The 12,083-nt window shown below is 43.7% G+C and overlaps 1 protein-coding gene across 1 annotated transcript; it reads left to right on the top strand.

The window, feature by feature from the left end:
* The first annotated feature begins 293 nt into the window (after window positions 1–293).
* Window positions 294–3,547, top strand: LOC118371397 (leucine-rich repeat-containing protein 30-like). The gene has a single exon (XM_035756815.2). It carries the CDS (start codon window positions 623–625, stop codon window positions 1,490–1,492), a length of 870 nt encoding a protein of 289 aa, XP_035612708.1. The 5' UTR covers window positions 294–622; the 3' UTR covers window positions 1,493–3,547.
* The last annotated feature ends 8,536 nt before the right edge of the window (window positions 3,548–12,083 follow it).

Below are 12,083 nucleotides of genomic sequence, written 5' to 3'. Positions count from 1 at the left end.
ATCCTGCCAATGACAGTACGGCAGTCAAACACCACTGTTTGAAGGTGATTGAGGTAATTTATGTGGTCGATCGATTGAATAACACCATTCAGGGTCAAGGTTTGTGTGGTGGGCGGCATGGGCCTCCATCCTTGCGCCCTCTGCGCAATCAAGGTTAGTTATCACCCAGGCCGGAGCGCACAAGTGACAGGAGCAGCTGAAAGGGGTGGAGGGATGTGGTTGGTGCTGGGGGGTGACTTAGTCAGTGTGGCTGGGGTCGGCTGGTGCTATCCAGTCAGTGTGGGCTGTTGATTTCAGCCCCCTGCTCCCTCCCCTTTTGTCAGCACACATTTCTCAAATCAGTCCCCTTGACAAACACACGTCTTTACTGCTCTGCGATACTCCGCTACACTTGGCCAGCACTTCCAGGGTGGATATCCAGCAGCATTTTACATCCGACACACACTAAGTGAGAATGTACACAGTTCCTTTGTTGACTTTCGACCGTACCAGCACTGACCAAAGCTGCTTGTCTGTCGCTCTCCACCCTATCGGTTTAGGATGTTTTGTGGCTAGTGCTTCTGGGTAATGCTCTTTAGCGTCTTCTTGTCTTGACATTGTTATTCCTGCTGAAGGAGCACCAATGGGACACAAGCAGTCCAAGGAAGAGGAGATGAAGAGGCAGGCGAGGAAGAGTGCCGGCCGGGAGGACAGCTTGACGTCGGCAGAGCGGATCCGCAACCACGCGTACAAACAGTGGGGCTACAGCATACTGAGCCTGGCCCGTCGCGGCCTCAAGGAACCCCCCAAGGAACTGTGGGAGCTGACGGAGCTCGAGAAGCTCAACCTGTCGTTGAACTGCCTGCGGGCTCTGCCCCCCGCCCTCAGCATCCTAAGCAACCTGGTGGTCCTCAACCTGTGGGGGAACCAGCTGACCAGCCTGCCCCCAGAGATCGGCCAGCTCAGACACCTCCGGGTCCTGTTCTGCTACCGCAACCAACTGACCGAGGTTCCAGAGGAGCTGGGCAACTGCACCAGGCTGGAGGTCCTCAGCCTGGCCAACAACGAGATATCTGGCCTCCCTGCCTCCTGCGCCAACCTGACCTGCCTGAGGAAGCTCAATCTCAGCCACAACAAAATTGTTCACATCCCCGGCTGCGTTTACACCATGAAGAGACTGGTATTCCTCCACCTGGCCTGCAACAGGCTGGAGTGCATCGCCGAGAGCATCGCGGCACTGGTGGAGCTCAAGATCCTCATCGTGGAGGGGAACGAGATCCACTCGCTGCCCAAGATGATCTGCTGCCTGACGCAGCTGGAGCTGCTCAACGTGGACTTCAATGACATCCAGAACGTGCCCCAGGAGATGCACCAGCTCAGCAGGCTGGAGAAGCTGGCCTACCACCCTCTGGATAAGGGACTCCACATCATGCAGAACCCCTTGCAGAAGCAAATCAAAGAGGTGCTGGAAGGAGGCCTCATCGCCCTCTTTAATTATCTGAAATCTAATTAAGACTCCCCCACAGAATTTCTTCTGGGGATTTGTGGTTCTCCATGAAGGAACTAAATGTACATCCATTGTTGTTGCTCATGAGGAGGATGCGATTTTGGAGTGATCCTCAACATGCACGAGAAAAGTATGAGAAAAAGCTAAGATTGTTGTTTTTTAATTTACAATACATAACAAGATGATGCAACTGTGATTTTGTAAAAAATGATTAGGCTACTAACTGAATTACAGTAGTCATGATGCATATGTAGAGTTGTACCTAACAACTCTATTTGTGTTTAACATAATTGAGACACGTATGTCATTATAAAGTTCTGAAAGCAATGCTCAGTGGGGCTAAACACATTGCATGGAAATAGACTTGGACTGTTGGGAGGAAGTAATCTAACGTATAGCAAAGCTCTGCTGTCAGGATCCTCACATTCTGTACCAGAGGTGATCTAGAGAAGAGGCCATGTTTCAGGGGGAGCCTTGGCATGTCTCTAACACGAGTTGACCTCCGACCTCTCATTCAATTACAACCGCTCTTAGTCTTGGAGCAGGTCGTCGGGATCAAGATCAGGAGGCTTCCATTACATCAACAGAAAGTCCAGCCTTGAGACCAGCCGTGTTTGCTGCTGTAGTTACCTACCCAACTCCTTTAAAGAACAACAAGCAAATTCTGTTGCCAGTCCCCAACGATCACATGCTATAATGCACACAGTCAATGGACCTACAGTCTTAATCATGCCTATTTGAGTTGGAATAGCATTTAAGTTTGTTTGCCACACATGCTGAATGTAGTACCTCATTGCACCTGAATGTAGCATTTCAAAAACCAAACGGGTTATGTGTACATGTCAGCTGGTGTTGTTTATTCTGCCTGACTGTAAAAGTTGCCCATTTTAATATGTCATCTTATTATGCAGGATTACCTATTGCTGTGTTAGTTTGAGGGGCAAATGCACTCATTACAATTTTATTGACCTGTTCTTAAGTCAGTATAAACTGAGGTCTAAATAAATATTAGATATTTATCCCCCCAAAAAACTATGCCTCAAATTTTTCCTGTGAACTCGTAACTCTTACAGAACACAATGATTAAATCAGTCAAGATTCTGTGTGATTGGTGGTTCATGTCACAGTTCATTGTCCAGGTCAAAGGTCATGAGAAACAAGATCTGCGGGTATCAGAATAGGATTCTGCTCTGAAATATTCTATATCATAGACATTTCAGACATTTATGAAAAAATCCTGGAAGCATGTGTGTGTTTTTAGAAAATTCCTATCAACGTTACATAAGCCTCAAAGGATCCACAGTCCACTTTGTATGTAGCTGTTATGTCTGTTTCAGAGACATTCAACCTGTATGATTTCACAGCATCTCAGACGATCCAATTAAGGCAGCACATAGTGTGTTTGTCACGTGTAGCGTTGCAGGCTATATTACCGGGAACGTTCAGAGTTTACCAGTAAACTACCAGAAATGTTGTGTCTTTCAAGGATTTTATGTAATCTCTCTAAAAGACATCTAGTGGCCCTTTTGAGTCCTTCAGATTATCACAGGTATCTAATCATCTCTGGGCTTCTCGCTGGCCTTATCACATGTCAAATATATGAAATAATTCAATAAGATGATTATAAATGAAAAATAGAATGACAAAGCTGTGAAACATTATCCTGAATATAAACCATCAACTTAGTGAAAAACATTGGTGTTTAATATGAGGGTTTCAGCATTAAATATTATTTATATATTTTTTGCACACTTTTATTTATTTTACGATGTCAATATGTATTTGTTGTCAATGTTTTGGTGTCAAACTAGTGGCAGTTGTGAAAAAAGTCAATAGTTGGAAGAGTTGCCGAGGTAATTGAAAAGAATGCCGTTGTTGATTAGCTTTTTTCATTAATTAGGCTATTTTCTCTTAAACCATATGGCCTGTCTATTAGAAACTAATGGACAATATGGACACAGATATAAAACATCTCTACTATTTCTGAAATGTTTGTTTTGTTATTCAAGTATAAATGACCAAAGTTACGATAGATTGCCATAGATTTTCTGTTAATTATCAAAACTACTGAAGATTTCGGTAACTTTGGTAAACTAATAAATGATAACTTGTGTGACACGCACATTAAGATGTATGATTCATAATGAATATGTACTTTGGCCGTTAAAGTGAGCCAACCTGGTGTGGTTGTTAATTGTCAATGCAATGTCGGTATGAACATGAGTAAAGATTTTCTATCACTTGAACGATAACTCTATAACACTAATCAACATATTAAAAGCTAATCTCCATCGAGCATTAGTAAATAATCAAATTTTCACTCTGATAGAAAAAAAAAGTTGACATTTTTACGTTATCCTCCAAAGTAGAAATGTTAACGCTATCCACCACCACTCAAACACTGAGTTCTAGCATTCCATCTGGCTGGTAAATTACACTTTGCCAACTAAAGCTTGTTCTGTCCGCTGTAAAAGAGACCCAAACTCCTCAATTACCATATACACACATATCTGCCAAAACAGGGAAGTCGTCAGGTTGGGGTAATGAGTGATTGATGAGCATTGTGTACTGCCAGGACCTACATGAGTGTGGTCTCCTGTTGGAATGGCCTGGATCTGTGTTTTTTTTTTTACAGTAAGAAAACACACACACACACACACACACACACACACACACACACACACACACACACACACACACACATACTTTTAGAACACACTATATTTGGCAGTCTCTCTCTCTCTCTCACACACACACACACACACACACACACACACACACACACACACACACACACACACACACACACACACACACACACACACACACATACTATTAGAGCAGACTATATTTGGCAGACTCTCTCTCTCTCTCTCTCACACACACACTGAGCTACCTTTACAGCAGACTATACTTGGCAGACTCTCTCACCCAGTTAAAAACAAACAGACACCCAGGGTTTGGCCACCGAATGACATGGAAGAAACACCTTTCACTGGTAACTATGGATTGATGGTCTGGAAGCAGAAAGGTGTATGTGCGTGTTATTGAGGACAAGAGTGGAAATAAGCGGAGGTATGTATGTATGTATGTATGTATGTATGTATGTATGTATGTAGAGTGGGGAGAACAAGTATTTGATACACTGCCGATTTTGCAGGTTGTCCTACTTACAAAGCATGTAGAGGTCTGTAATTCTTTATCATAGGTACACTTCAATTGTGAGAGACGGAATCTAAAAAAATCCAGAAAATCACATTGTATGATTTTTAAGTAATTCATTTTACTTTTATTGCATGACATAAGTACTGTATGTACATGTAAGTACAGTGGGGCAAAAAAGTATTTAGTCAGCCACCAATTGTGCAAGTTCTCTCACTTAAAAAGATGAGAGAGGCCTGTAATTTTCATCATTGGTGCACTTCAACTATGACAGACAGAATTAGAAAAAAAATCCAGAAGATCACATTGCAGGATGTTTAATGAATTTATTTGCAAATCATGGTGGAAAATAAGTATTTGGTCAATAACAAAAGTTTATCTCAATAATTTATTATATACCCTTTGTTGGCAATGACAGAGGTCAAACGTTTTCTGTAAGTCTTCACAAGGTTTTCACACACTGTTGCTGTGATGTTTTGGGGCTGTTGCTGGACAACACTGACTTTCAACTCCCTCCAAAGATTTTCTATGGGGTTGAGATCTGGAGACTGGCTAGGCCACTCCAGGACCTTGAAATGCTTCTTACGAAGCCACTCCTTCGTTGCCCGGGGGGTGTGTTTGGGATCATTGTCATGCTGAAAGACCCAGCCACGTTTCATCTTCAATGCCCTTGCTGATGGAAGGAGGTTTTCACTCAAAATCTCACGATCATGGTCCCATTCATTCTTTCCTTTACACGGATCAGTCGTCCTGGTCCCTTTGCAGAAAAACATCCCCAAAGCATGATGTTTCCACCCCCATGCTTCACAGTAGGTATGGTGTTCTTTGGATGCAACTCAGCATTCTTTGTCCTCCAAACACGACGAGTTGAGTTTTTACCAAAACGTTATATTTTGGTTTCATCAGACCATATGACATTCTCCCAATCTTCTTCTGGATCATCTAAATGCTCTCTAGCAAACTTAAGACGGGCCTGGACATGTACTGGCTTAAGCAGGGGGACACGTCTGGCACTGCAGGATTTGAGTCCCTGGCGGCGTAGTGTGTTACTGATGGTAGGCTTTGTTACTTTGGTCCCAGCTCTCTGCAGGTCATTCACAAGGTCCCCCCGTGTGGTTATGGGATTTTTGCTCACCGTTCTTGTGATCATTTTGACCCCACGGGGTGAGATCTTGCGTGGAGCCCCAGATCGAGGGAGATTATCAGTGGTCTTGTATGTCTTCCATTTCCTAATAATTGCTCCCACAGTTGATTTCTTCAAACCAAGCTGCTTACCTATTGCAGATTCAGTCTTCCCAGCCTGGTGCAGGTCGACAATTTTATTTCTGGTGTCCTTTGACAGCTCTTTGGTCTTGGCCATAGTGGAGTTTGGAGTGTGACTGTTTGAGGTTGTGGACAGGTGTCTTTTATACTGATAACAAGTTCAAACAGATGCCATTAATACAGGTAACGAGTGGAGGACAGAGGAGCCTCTTAAAGAAGAAGTTACAGGTCTGTGAGAGCCAGAAATCTTGCTTGTTTGTTATTGACCAAAACCTTATTTTCCATCATAATTTGCAAATAAATTCATTACAAAATCCTACAATGTGATTTTCTGGATTTCTTTTTTCTCATTTTGTGTCATCTCCTTTGTTTTGTTGACGTTGAGTGAGATGTTGTTTTCCTGACACCACACTCCGAGTGCCCTCACCTCTTCCCTGTAGTCTCGTCGTTGATGGTAATCAAGCCCACTACTGTTGTGTCGTCTGCAAACTTGATGATTGAGTTGGAGGCATGCATGGCCATGCAGTCGTGCGTGAACAGGGAGTACAGGTGGGGGCAAAGCATGCACCCTTGTGGGCAGTGTTGAGGGTCAGCGAAGTGGAGATGTTGTTTCCTACCTTCACCACCTGGGTGGCGGCCCGTCAGACAGTCCAGGACCCAATTGCACAGGGCGGGGTTGAGACCCAGGGAGACCCAGACCCAGGCCTCCAGCTAGATGATGAGTTTTGGGGGTACTATGGTTTTGAATGCTGAGCTGTAGTCAATGAATATCAATCTTACAAAGGTATTCCTTTTGTCTTGATGGGATAGGGCAGTGTGATGGCGATTGCATCGTCTGTGGACCTGTTGGGGCAGTATGCAAACTGAAGTGGGTCTAGGGTGGCCGGTAAGGTGGAGGTGACATGATCCTTTATTATCTCTCAAAGCACTTCATGATGACAGAAGTGAGTGCTACGGGGCGGTAGTCATTTACTTCAGTTATCTTTGCCTTCTTGGGTACAGAAACAATGGTAGCCATCTTGAAGGATGTGGGGACAGTAGACTGGGATAGGGAGTGAATGAATATGTAAACAGCCCAGCCAGCTGGTCTGTGCATGTGCTGAGGACGCGGCGAGGAATGCCGTCTGGACCAGCAGCCTTGCGAGGGTTAACACTTTTACTCACATCCGCCACGGAGAAGGGGGGGGGGGGAGATACTTGTTAGCGGGCCACGACAGTGGCACTGTATTATCCTCAAAGCAGGTAAAGAATGTGTTTAGTTTGTCTGGAAGTGAGACGTCGTGTCCGTTACATGGATGGATTTGTATTTGTAGTCCGTGATTTCCTGTAGACCCTGCCACATACATCTCATGTCTGAGCCGTTGAATTGCGACTCCACCTTCTTCCTGTACTGGCATTTTGCTTGTTTGATTGCCTTGCGTTGGGAATAACTACACTGTTTATATTCAGACATATTCCCAGACACCTTTCCATGGTTAAATGCGATGGATCGTGCTTTCAGATTTGTGCAAATTCCGCCATCCACGGTTTCTGGTTTGGGTAGATTTTAATAGTCACAGTGGGTTCAACATCTCCAATTCACTTCTTTACAAACACACTCACAGAGTCAGCGTATTGGTCGATGTTGTTTTCAGAGGCTAACCTCAACATATTCCTGTCCACGTGATCAAAACAATCTTGAAGCGTGGCTTCCGATTGGTCGGACCAGCGTTGAATGGTTTTCATCAATGGTACATCCTGTTTGAGTTTCTGCCTATAAGACGGAAGGAGCCAGATGCCATCGTGGTCAGATTTGCCGAAGGGAGGTGCAGGGGAGGGCTTTGTATGCATCACAGAAGTTAGAGTAGCAGTGGTTGAGGTTAATGCGCATGCGCGTAGCCCAATCAATATGCTAGTAGAATTTAGGTAGCCTCGTTCTCAAATTTGCTTTGTTAAAATCACCAGCTACAATAAATGCAGCCTCGGGATGTATTATTTCCAGTTTGCATATAGTCCAGTGAAGTTCCTTGATGGTCGTCTTGGTGTCTGCTTGAGGGGGAATGTACACAGCTGTGACTGTAACTGACGAGACTTCTCTTGGTAGGTAAAATGGCAGGCATTTGATTGTAAGGAATTCTAGATCGGGTAAGCAGCAGGACTTGAGTTCCTGTATGTTGTTATGATTACACCATGAGTTGTTAATCATAAAGCATACACCCCCGCCCTTTCGCTTCCCAGAGAGGTGTTTATCTCTGTCAGCACAATGCATGGAGAAGCCAGGTGGCTGGACCGATTCCGAAAACATATCCCAACAGAGCCATGCTTCCGTGAAACAGAGAATGTTACATTCTCTGATGTCTCTCTGGAAAGAAACCTTTGCTCGAATTTCGTCTACCTTGTTTCTCAAGAGACTGGACGTTGGCAAGTAGTATCATCGGGAGCGGTGGGCGATGTGAACGTCTATGGAGTCTGACCAGGAGGCTGCTTCGTCTGCCCCTTCTGCGGCGTTGTTATTTTGGGTCGACTACTGGAATTAGATCCATTGTCCTGGGTGGTGGTCCGAACAGAGGATCCGCTTCGGGAAAGACGTATTCCTGGTCGTAATGTTGGTAAGTTGACATCGCTTTTATATCCAATAGTTCTTCCCGGCTGTATGTATTAATTATCTTCTGGGGTAACAATAGAAGAAATAATAAATAAATAAAAAACGAAATACTGCATAGTTTCTTAGAACTCGAAGCGAGGAGACCATCTCTGACGGCACCATCTAGCTAGATATTATTCCCTAAAGCTTGCCACCTATTCCTCCTTTCCCCTCGAATCCCCTGCCAGTCTTATGTCAATAATATCTTGCTGGATAATTTGTAACCCTCACTACATTTGTTGTCACTGTCACACATACTGCTACAGTGTCATCCATTGAAGACAAGTCCAAACACATCCACCACTGTACTGCACTGGATGACTTCATCTTAATGCCATGCGAGGTGTTGGTTGAAACTCTCAACTCCTTTCTGACTCCTCCTCTGCCCACTAAAGAAAGGCAAAGCGTGAATTTGACATTTACAGTGTGTTTTACAAGCCCGGACAAATTCCATGCCCTCCCATTCTTCCCATTCTTCTCCTTCTCCTCCTCTCTCCTCCTCTTCTCCTTCTCCTCTCTCCTTCTACCCCTCCCTCTCTTCCTCTCCTAAGGCCTCGTTTCCTCATCTCTTTCTCTACTCCTCCTCTTCCCCTATCTTCCTCAGGCCTGGAGTCTTCCGCCTCCTCTCTCCTCCTCCTCCTTTCTCCGCTCCTCCTCTTCCTTTCTAGGTCTCCTCCTACTCCTCTCACTCCCCTCCCCCTCTCATCCTCCTCTCCCCTTCTCTCTCCCTGTCTCTCTCATCCTCCTCTCCCTCTCTCTCGCTCTCCTGCTTACTCCCTCTCCTCCTCCTTCTGCTCTCTCTCTAATCCTTCTCCTCTCTCCCTTTCTTGCTTCTCCTCCTCCTCGTGTCCTCCAGCCCCTGAGAGAAGAATGAAGAGGTTCCATTGTGTTCCTGTTCTTATCTAGGGGCCTTACAGCAGGTTACACAGACAGTTCCATCCCATTCTGCGTGATTGCAACACACTCAAGTCGTCCTTGTAGTTCAGTGCCCTTTGTCCTGCTCCCTCTTTGGTAGCCTGCACCTGGGAACCAGCTTTTCTCCTGGGATGTGGCTTGTATTGTTTCCAGGAAGATGGGTGGGGTTGAGGGGTGAGAGCGGGAGGTGCAGGGGGGCAATTATCTATCTTCTCTCCCTGAAGAGAGAAGAGAGAAATAAAAAGATTATCCTGGCTTGCTCTCTTCCCTCCCTCTCTCATGATTCACTATATCTTTCTCTCTTTCCCTCCCTCTCTCTTTATTCACTATCTCGTTCTCTGTCTCTTGTTCCCTCTGATTAAACCACTTTATCTTGGTCAGGTCTGTGGTCCGTTGTCCTGAAGGAGCAGATCTGGTTACCTCTTCTCTCCTCCTTCTTTCGCTCTCTCTTTTACTCTCTTTCTTCCGGTTCATTCCATGCTTTGCCTCCAGTTCCAAAGCCATGCCAGCACCCATTTGTTATTGCATTTAGGACTAATAGAAGTCTGCTATGCAGTAAAGAGACTGCATGCTTCAGTAACTTCATGTCTGGTTTGGGTAATCAAAACCGCATAACATACAGCTCCAACACACACTGTTAATAATATCATTCGTTTAACTAAGAGTTCCTGGACACAAAATCTCAGCAAGTTTTTAATTTGAGACCATTTTAAATCGTAGGAAGCATATTTTATGTCTTGTAATCGCAAAAACATTTGGTAAAATATCTCATTAAGGGATATTCCTCTCATCCTTTACATTGGCTGGCTACGTGTCTTGCATAAATTCATCCTAGCACAGCAGACTATGTGACACAAAAGTTGAGAACTCCGCCCCCTTGTGGTAGGATTTCCGTATGGCCAAAATTCCCGAAACAGACAACTTTACCTGTGTTAACTAGATTACTAATTAGTCTTCTTGGGAAACAAGTTATGACGGAAGAAAAGCTGCAAGTATTATAGTTGACAAACAATGGCCTTCCAAATGTCAGAAATCATTATATGGCCTTCCAAATGTCGGGAATCCTTATATGGCCTTCCAAATGTCAGAAATCCTAATATGGCCTTCCAAATGTCAGAAATCCTAATATGGCCTTCCAAATGTCAGAAATCCTAATATGGCCTTCCAAATGTCAGAAATCCTAATATGGCCTTCCAAATGTCAGAAATCCTAATATGGCCTTCCAAATGTCGGGAATCCTTATATGGCCTTCCAAATGTCAGAAATCATAATATGGCCTTCCAAATGTCAGAAATCATTATATGGCCTTCCAAATGTCGGGAATCATAATATGGCCTTCCAAATGTCAGAAATCATTATATGGCCTTCCAAATGTCGGGAATCATTATATGGCCTTCCAAATGTCGGGAATCCTTATATGGCCTTCCAAATGTCAGAAATCCTAATATGGCCTTCCAAATGTCAGAAATCCTAATATGGCCTTCCAAATGTCAGAAATCATTATATGGCCTTCCAAATGTCGGGAATCATTATATGGCCTTCCAAATGTCGGGAATCCTTATATGGCCTTCCAAATGTCGGGAATCATTATATGGCCTTCCAAATGTCAGAAATCATTATATGGCCTTCCAAATGTCAGAAATCATAATATGGCCTTCCAAATGTCAGAAATCCTAATATGGCCTTCCAAATGTCAGAAATCATTATATGGCCTTCCAAATGTCAGAAATCATAATATGGCCTTCCAAATGTCAGAAATCATTATATGGCCTTCCAAATGTCGGGAATCCTTATATGGCCTTCCAAATGTCGGGAATCATTATATGGCCTTCCAAATGTCAGAAATCATAATATGGCCTTCCAAATGTCAGAAATCATTATATGGCCTTCCAAATGTCGGGAATCCTTATATGGCCTTCCAAATGTCAGGAATCATTATATGGCCTTCCAAATGTCAGAAATCATTATATGGCCTTCCAAATGTCAGAAATCATTATATGGCCTTCCAAATGTCAGAAATCATTATATGGCCTTCCAAATGTCAGAAATCAGAATATGGCCGTCCAAATGTCGGGAATCATAATATGGCCTTCCAAATGTCAGAAATCATAATATGGCCTTCCAAATGTCAGAAATCAGAATATGGCCGTCCAAATGTCGGGAATCATAATATGGCCTTCCAAATGTCAGAAATCATAATATGGCCTTCCAAATGTCAGAAATCATAATATGGCCTTCCAAATGTCAGAAATCATTATATGGCCTTCCAAATGTCAGGAATCCTTATATGGCCTTCCAAATGTCAGAAATCATAATATGGCCTTCCAAATGTCAGAAATCATAATATGGCCTTCCAAATGTCAGAAATCATTATATGGCCTTCCAAATGTCAGAAATCATAATATGGCCTTCCAAATGTCAAAATCCTATATGGCCTTCAAATGTCAGGAATCATAATATGGCCTTCCAAATGTCAGAAATCCTTATATGGCCTTCCAAATGTCAGAAATCATAATATGGCCTTCCAAATGTCAGAAATCATTATATGGCCTTCCAAATGTCAGGAATCATAATATGGCCTTCCAAATGTCAGAAATCATTATATGGCCTTCCAAATGTCAGGAATCATTATAT

The sequence above is a fragment of the Oncorhynchus keta genome, chromosome 28 (genome assembly GCF_023373465.1).
Source record: "Oncorhynchus keta strain PuntledgeMale-10-30-2019 chromosome 28, Oket_V2, whole genome shotgun sequence".
NCBI lineage: Eukaryota > Metazoa > Chordata > Actinopteri > Salmoniformes > Salmonidae > Oncorhynchus > Oncorhynchus keta.
The sequence above is the reverse complement of the archived record's forward strand: the minus strand, read 5'-3'. Positions and strand labels throughout refer to the sequence as shown.